We start from the raw sequence: 8,879 nt of genomic DNA on the forward strand, positions 1-8,879 counted from the left end.
TCAGATGAAATGTCAAATATGGAAAAAAAAAAAAAGCAACTCATAAAGCTGGACGAAGCAAGTTAAACTATCAGACTGATTTCTAAGCAAAACCCGAAATGCTAGAAGTCTTGTTAGCTAATGTTAGGGCTGGTTTTAACGATTCATAAGGTTTATGAACTAAGTGATAAGAAGGAATAAATTGTACTAGACCTAATAAATGTCTAGTTCAAATTAATAGCAAACCAATTACTAGACGCCTTGGTAACCGTTAAAATCAATCATTGAGATTTAATATGAGGGGTTACAAAACTCTTGCTTAGGAAATAAATGCAATGTAATTAATAATAATCCACTAGGAGGTGAACAAGTAAGGGAATTTTGGTGTCGAATAGCTTTGAGAATTAGCTACTATAATTTATTGAATTGGGAGACAAATTAACATGTGGAGTTATTAATAAGTGATAGTATTAAATATTTTTAAAATTTAAAGTATAGTTCGTAAAGTATAATGTATCAAGAATTTATTACGTATTTTTATAGTTTAGTTGAAAAGTATGAATATTTTTGAAATATATGAACTACACAAGCTTTTATTGTGGTATACTTTTAAATGTGTATTGTACAAGTGTAATAGAAGCCTTTACTAACTAGGAAAATTCGTATAAATGAAGCATTTCCACCAAAAAAATCTTGAACGAAGATAAAATTCGTATAAAAAAAAAAAAAAACAACATTCAGATCTCCAAATGGCATTCAATTCAAAATCTTGATGGCATCCAAAATATCCATTTTTGAGGGACTTTGTTTCCTTTCTCAGGAGCAGGATTGGGTACGTTTCACTCCGTCGATGCTGAATTCTTTCACATTGTAATGGCATGGCACGATGAAGAAGCACATATATACATATATTGAACATTCTGCACGTCTTGTATCAATCACACTAATTCTAGCAGGTCCAAGGTACAGAAGTTTATGATGTAACTGAGATAGAGATCATCAATTGTAGTAGATGATCAAATAGATTTATTTATTCAACACGACAACAACATAAGAAGAGAGCACTCGAACTGAGTACTCATTACATGCTTCCCCTGTTGATTCTACACCAATTCAAAGAGAAGCCGCATAAGTCTTTTACACACATAGGAAATCAACCATTAAAAGCAAACACAACATAACATATTAAGGTAATAATATAGGTGTCATGGATCCTGTGTCACGCCCTTATTTATTTAGCATTAATTTTTGACCTCATCTCCGGATGTAGCTTCAGTAGGTTGACAGCATCTTTGGCAATGTCCATGGTACCAGTGGCAGCAACCATGTCTGCAAGTCTCCTCAGCAGGTGGACAGCATCTTTGGCAATGTCCATGGTACCAGTGGCAGCAACCATGTCTGCACCGATGTTCAGGGGTCTCCTCAGCAGGTGGACAGCATCTTTGGCAATGTCCATGGTACCAGCGGCAGCAACCATGTCTGCAACGATGTTCAGGGGTCTCCTCAGCAGGTGGACAGCATCTTTGGCAATGTCCATGGTACCAGCGGCAGCAACCATGTCTGCAACGATCTGCGGTTACGGTATCCTCATCTCCAGATGTGGCTTCAGGGGTCTCCTCGGCAGTTTGACAGCATCTTTGGCAGCGTCCATGGTACCAGTGGCAGCAACCATGTCTGCAACGATCTTCGCTTATGCTATCCTGATGAACCTCGCCTGAACTGGCATCGTGGACACCAGTGGTATTCACGCTCTTCTGATCTGTTTCAAGACACAAGGAGACATAAATATTTGGAGCTTTATCTTAAGCTGCGAACGTTAGGTGACTGGCTAGGCTGAAAATTTGCAAGATATATGCAAAGAAAAGAATACTATGGATTAAACAAAACAGTCTAGGCATATAAGATGGTGCGACTTGGATATGAATTATTTTGCTTTAAATTATAATTAGAAGCATTTAGTTTGGTTTTCGACGTTAGTTTAACCTTTGGTGCGACACTATGGAACGTGTATCCTTACAGCAATACTATAAGGATGCATGAAAAATTAGATGTGCCACTAACCATTGATAGAAGCAACCCAATTTACTTTTGCTAAACACTGAAAAAGATATTAGCACATTAATATGACTTGCTTGATAATATACAAATAGCCTTCCATAAAAATTCACATCCCAATAATGAGTCTCCAAATCTCCATTCATTTAAGTATTTAGGTGCAGCCAAAAAAAAAAAGGAAGAAAGGAAAAAAAAAAAAAAAAAAGGACTAGGCACCTGCAGCTGTTGCATCAGAGGAAATATGGAGCACAAGTGCAAAGAGAACACCAATAAGAAAGAGCAAATTTTTTGAAGATGCCATTTGATCACAACCTCACTCAAAATGTAAATAATGTGCTAAATTATTGATATCGAGTGATAAGTGCATTGAGTTGCAGCCCTATTTATAGGAACTAGGAGGGGAACACCATGCCTTGCGTGGAATGAATATTTTAGGGTTAATTTCAAAAACCTCCCTTGAGGGTTTTCATAATTTCACTAGCACCCTTGTTATATCCAATAATACATTGAGCTCCCTTCTGATGTTGATCGGACCTAATGTTAATCTCATCAGGGGCAAATTGACCATAATGCCCTCACTAAAATAGCTTTTTTCAAGATTTTTAGAAGCACAATATAATCTTCCAATCTTACCAAGATACCATCAAAACCTGGTGCCAAAATTTAACAACTTTACTAAAAGTAATTTCTCTGTTGGTTGGTAAGCCTTGGAGACGAGCTTTCGGAGCTGAACTTTAAGCTCCGAAAATCTTTAATTGGGTGAAGGAAGATTGCTGCCAAAAGTGCGTTATCAGCTATATTCCTTGACATCTATAAAAGGTAAAAGGTGGAAACTTTTTTAATTGAATGGTATGGTACCATGAATAAACTCGTTAAGTTGATAAGATGAACATTCTGGCCATAAGAAATGTTTAAAATGTAGCCAGTGGACATGACGAGTCATTTGAGGTCCACACCATGATATCTTGATGTTATATGAGCAATTTATGATGGATAATGCCATGCATTATTGTTCTTTCTATTATGTGAAAATGGATGAAATATACATAGCTGGTGAATTAAGTAGACTGTATCGATTTTGATATGTAAGTACGACTCTCTGATTGGTTGCTCATTTTTTGTCTTCTAGGACAAATCTCCCAAAATAAGTTTATATGGTGTTTCATTGCTGAATCACGAACATTCCTATAGTAAAAATTTTAGTCTTAAATCAGGTTGAACTAATTATATGGAGGGAAAATTTTAGATGCTAAGTGACTGATTCACTCCTCATTTTGTCATGTACTATCCCAAAAAAAAAAGGCTGGCTAATTAGTTTGTTAATAAGGACCTTATAAGATCACCTCCAAAAGTAAGTTGTTGTATTATCTCTTTGTCGAGTTTTTATCATGAACATTTTTTAGGGAAATTAATCTTCAATTAGCTTGGACTACATTGTCTTAAATTAGTTAAGTTTTTGCAGTAGAAAATAGAAATATGCTGTAGTACAAATTCAATTATCTAGTAATTAGATTACTATTTTCGATGCCTTTATCTGTTTACCACTAATTGAAATCCACCGTGAATGTTGAACAACTAAGATGGGAACTGTGCTCATGACATTATTGTGCGTTAATTTTTTTTTAGTTGCTATGTGGTCGATGAATTTCTATAACTGTATAAGGTTGATCGAAATAATAATTCACTTGGAGTACTCCAGGGTCAAACATATAGGAATGAGTTAATTTTTCCTACTTTAATTACTCTAATAAAAATAATAAAATTTAAATTTAGAGGGTTTTTAATCACTAATTACGAAATTAAATAAATAATTGATGGGTATTTTATATACGTGCAAGTTTAAAAAAAAAAACCGAATTACACCCGTTCACTGCAAATATACAAGTCAACTAGTAGTTTAGGGTATATCGGGTCGATCCCACAAGGAAGAGCGAACAATTACTGGTATTACTAAAGCTTTTTTATTATTTAGACTATTAATGAATTATAACAAGTAAAACCTACTGAACTTATGCAAGAAAATAACAAATGAAAGCTCCTTAGGTTGTGGTATCGCTAACTACTCATACAAGTGCTATACTTGGATCATTGAATACTGCTATCTAGGCTAGTTATGGTGTAATTTTCTCATGCATATGAAACCTACTTTCGTAGTGAATCAATTATACTCATAACTAATCCATACCTGCTCTCATGGTTATGAAATTAGTTACAAGTTCATTTCTTCAGTGAAATTACATGAAATTAATCACCAAAACCACATAGGTGAACCTCTACTTTCGTGAGTATACTTCCTATGTTTAGCACTTCTTGAACTAGTGTTAAATCTCAATTTTCATTGCAGAAACAACACCTTATATAATCACAATTAATAGTACCAGATTAATCATGATTTAAAGAGTTAAAGTGCTAAATAACTTGCTCAAATAATAGCAATCAAATAACCAAATAATAAACACTAACAATCATAGAAAGTTCAACCAAACCCAAGGCATAAACTTTAAAGACACATAAAAAACATAAAATCTAGAACTTGTATATTAACTAAACTTGGAATCAAGTACAAAAGATAAAGAGTTGGAAAGAAAAGTAACCCTTGTCACATGTGCTCTTCCCTTGCCTTCTTCATCTCCATCTACATCTTTGCCTAGCTAATAAACAAGTAGGATGAACTATACTACTCTATACTCAACTACTAAACTAATTGAACTAAGAAAAACTAGTGAGAACTACATTTTTGTGGAGTTTCTCTAACCTCCCAAAGTTATGAAAATGTTCTTCAAGGCTTCTCTTTATAGAGGAATTCTAGTTTATGGTGAGCTGTTAAAGTTGATGTAATTGCTTCATGGAATCACCAAAAGATGTTTCTTGACTTCTCCATACTTGCATGCTCAGTTTCAGCCGGATTTCTTGCAGATAAATTGGTCAAAATGCTTGTGTGAAAAGAGCACAAATTGCAGAGCCAGTTACGGAGCCGAAAGTAGCGATCCGAGCTCAGATCGCTCAAAATAGCCCCTCGGATCGCATTTTTCTTCATTTTTATTTTCACTATTCATTGGGATCCGAGCCCTGCTACAGTGGATCTGAGCCTGTATCCTATCGCCTCGGATCCACTTGTCCAGAAGATCAGACGAGGGCTCGGATCGTATTGGATCCGGGTTCGGATCGATTGCTCTATTTTTTATCCACTTCAACTGATATTTTCTCAATGTTAGAGGCTGAACTAGCTCTTATGTAAAACATTAAAGTTTTATCTCTTTGAATTAGCTTTCCAATGCATCAAAAATCACCTAATTTGGAGCTCCGTGGACTGATAAATGAGGAAATTACCCTTGATTGGTCAGAAACTTGTTTCAGCTTCAACCATAGAAAATGTACTTCAATATTTCGACCTTTTGACTATGAAAACCACCGAACTGGACTTCAATGTCTTCATACCAATTGTAGATCTTTCTCTTGTCTTCAAAATGGTATAAGAATCACCTCAATCCGATCATTGTCGCCCAAGATATCGCCAAAATACCACAAGGTGTCAAAGCTGTGAAACTCCTTTTCTTTAGAACTTGATTGCATTTCATCTCTTGCACTTCATATTCTCTTTTTATCACTTAAAACCATCATCAATCATCCAATTCTCTTCTCAATTTATGTCATTTGATGATTGAATCATTAAACCTACAAAAACATGAAGTTTTCACCATAAAAATCCATCGAAATGCAATTTTTAACACTTAAACCCCTAAATGCATATTTTCACTAGAATCTTAGTTAATTAACTATAAAACTAATTAAAACACACCAAAACTAACTAATAAAATACACTAAAAACACGTAAACTATGCACTTATCAATAATCAAATCAAATAAGATATAGGTGAGAAAACAATTAGCAAAAGACAAGAGTTTCAAATTTTGATTCATAATTGGAATCATTATCCAATTATTTTCTTAACAAGTCAAAGACGTATCACGTAAAGGTATTTTAATTATCTCTCGATACATCTAAATTGTGTCTAATGAAATCTCACATTGCTCTCGAGATCATAGGTATTTAATTAAACCCTTTAAGATTTTAGGTGATACGATTATGCCATACAAATCCTAACCCACATTCATAATTAGGTTAAGTAAGTTTATTTATCTAATATATGGTTGTATATCGCTTCTCAATTCAATACAAACCCTAAAAGCATATCTATAGTGGCCAAACATAAATATGTAATAAAGGCAAGATAGATAAATCAAAGAAAAATTGAATAATTTATCTAGAACAAATAATCAAATCTCCTTCACAAAATCTTAAGTCTAGATATAAATTAGTTCAACATATTCATAGATAAATCCAAGAATTCAAATGAAAGACAAAATAAGAAGTTAAAAGTAAAGAAAACTTCTCAATTTTTCCCTGCTCCAATCTCCATCTTGAACTTTCTCTTTGATTCTTCAACACTTCCTTTGTAATCTCTCAAGAAAAGAAGATATAAAAAGGATGAACTAATGTAATCTAAATGCTTTCTAACCTAAAAATATCCTAGAATGTCCTATTTATAGTCTCTCAAAGTTGCATCCGAAATGTGGTAGGAATAGGTCTTGAAAACTTACCAAAAATCGAGTTTGAATGGGATTTCCAATAAAGTTCGGCCCGAAGACCGGCTCTAACTCTAGCCGCGAACTTGTTTCGATGCTCAAAAATCAGAGTAAATTCTTAAATTGTGATGGAAAAAAAAAGTTGTTCTACAAGGGGGTAATTTTTGAAACTAATTCTAGGATTATGGTCTTCACATTTGTGAAACGCGAGTTCAAAGACTTCGCATTTCACAAATGCGAGGTCAGTGTTTCAGGAAAAAAGAGAAAGGTTTTGGGAAAAAGTCAAAAACAACGAAGTAAGCTCGTATGCGCCAAATGCGAGCCGAGGTACCTCGCATTTCTCGAATGCGAGGTACTCAATCTGAAAAAAAGGCAGAGCTCCTAATTACGGCATTCAAATCTGTCTCCTAACCTGCAGAAATTGGAGCTCACTCTCTCTTCTCTTTTGCTGAGCTAGAGACCAGTCCAAGCTTCCAGGATCGGCAGACGAAATCCCTCACATCTTTCTCGTCGGAAGCTCTGCGCCATTGTAGAGCTTGGACCCCTGTTCGGAACCCATTTCTGCCAAGCTAGCCAGCTGCGCAAAATATAAATTACTATAATTTGTAGCTTATCACTGTGCTTCACGGCTTCGGAATATTTCACTGGCTCTGCAAAATGGTCTATTCAATTTGTTCATTCACCAAGATTTTTATGCTATTTCCATTCAAAAGCAATAGCATAATTAGCAATGGTCATGTGACACTAACGATCAGAGACTTAAGAAGAGCTCTGTTGTGCTGTTGCCACCAATCACATGGAAAGCGTCCAAAATTAAAGTTTAGAGTAAGAGAATAGAAAAGTGATTCAAGTTCGAAGGTACGAAGCAAAATTTGTCCTATGTTACAATATTTCTTTTAGGGTCTATAAGGGTAAATGTGGAACAAAATGTGATGACACCATTTCTTGTCAATTTATTCCATTTCTTTTACTGATATGGGCTGAATTGGTTACTACATTAGTTAAAGTAAGAATGGTCAGCGTAATATTGAAAATAAGAGGGATACTGAAATTGTCCAAAACTTCAGTCAAGGTTTATGAAATTATCCAATAGTTTAAGTAGCTGTTCCTGTTGCTTGTACAAGAGTGAATCTTCTCTGTTATCTTGAACGAGCTAAGAATTCGTCGAATTCCACACTTTATTATTGACTAATGAAGCGTCCACATCTCAAGTCTCCGGACGCCGGAATAAAGAATTTATTGTCCTTGTACAAGTTACAGCCTTTCTTGACTGCTAAAGTTGATAGTTCAGCTAATGATCATTAAGAATTATAAGATAATGTGGCTATTGTTCAATCTCTGGATACTGGATAGGATATCAATCTCCTTTTTATTTTTTTTTTGTTTGTTTGTTTTTTTAGGTAAGATAGACGTTCCTTTGAATATTATCATTTAAATTTTTTTTTTGTATTGAGTGAATTGGACTGCCCTTATTTTTGAAAACCAAAGTTGTCCTACCACATGGAATCAACTTCACATCTAAAATCACTCAGTATTGCTTATTCATAGATGCAAGTAGGTCTTCGATACAATAAAAGAGTGACTGAAAAGATCCCTTGTCTTGAGATGTAGTACTCGTTGCAAGCTAGTCACATTTTTCCAATTTCTTGTTTGAATATATGAAAAATTCTAGCTTGGGGTTATTTGAAATTGTTAAATCTAAGGAGCCCTGTTGTTCTCGTCAATTCTTCGAATAAACTCCAAATTCATTAATATATTTGTGTTTTTGGAACATTTTGTTGAGCAGCTAGTGAGATTGAAGGATGGTTTCAAGAAATTCATATATTTGGGATATATTTTGAAATTTATCGTACATTTACCTTGAAGATCAGAAGAAAATTGAGGCAGAATTGAATTATTACTAAGAATGGTGAAGGGACTTAGCATTAAGTCAAATCTAGAACAAAGGCTAATTTATTTTGAGGTGGATATTGAAGCAGCTGACATCAAATGGATCTTGCTGCTTAAGTCTTTATCTTAAAGTACTTAATTTAGCAATGCTCTCCATTTTAGCAATGTACTTAATTTACCTTAATTTAGCCTATGGCGTGCTTTATACGCAGCATTTGTGATCTTCCTAAAACTAAAACATTAAAGGATGAAAAATAATCATACAGATTACTAAAAGTATTTTGATTACTATACTTAAGCTATTATATTTAAGGAAATTGATGGTGCATTGACAATCTAATCTAATCTAATACTATATAAAAGCGTTG

At 34.3% G+C, this 8,879-nt stretch overlaps 1 protein-coding gene across 1 annotated transcript; it reads right to left on the reverse strand.

Moving 5' to 3' along the window:
• Positions 1-951: 951 nt before the first annotated feature.
• On the reverse strand, positions 952-2,381 carry LOC140038067 (uncharacterized). Its single transcript, XM_072083238.1, has 2 exons — positions 2,251-2,381; positions 952-1,738 (listed from the first exon to the last, which is right to left on the reverse strand). The coding sequence occupies exons 1-2, from the start codon at positions 2,333-2,335 to the stop codon at positions 1,221-1,223; spliced, it is 603 nt and encodes a 200-aa protein (XP_071939339.1). The 5' UTR covers positions 2,336-2,381; the 3' UTR covers positions 952-1,220.
• Between the last annotated feature and the right edge of the window lie 6,498 nt (positions 2,382-8,879).

The sequence above is a fragment of the Coffea arabica genome, chromosome 3c (assembly GCF_036785885.1).
Source record: "Coffea arabica cultivar ET-39 chromosome 3c, Coffea Arabica ET-39 HiFi, whole genome shotgun sequence".
NCBI classification, from domain to species: Eukaryota; Viridiplantae; Streptophyta; class Magnoliopsida; order Gentianales; family Rubiaceae; genus Coffea; species Coffea arabica.

What these genes read in the sequence shown, in the direction of transcription:
- LOC140038067 (XM_072083238.1), bottom strand. Translation starts at nt 2,335, where the DNA reads ATGGCATCTTCAAAAAATTTGCTCTTTCTTATTGGTGTTCTCTTTGCA. An exon ending in CTCTGATGCAACAGCTGCAG is followed by an intron (nt 1,739 to 2,250) that starts GTGCCTAGTCCT and finishes GTCTTGAAACAG; the next exon opens with ATCAGAAGAGCGTGAATACC.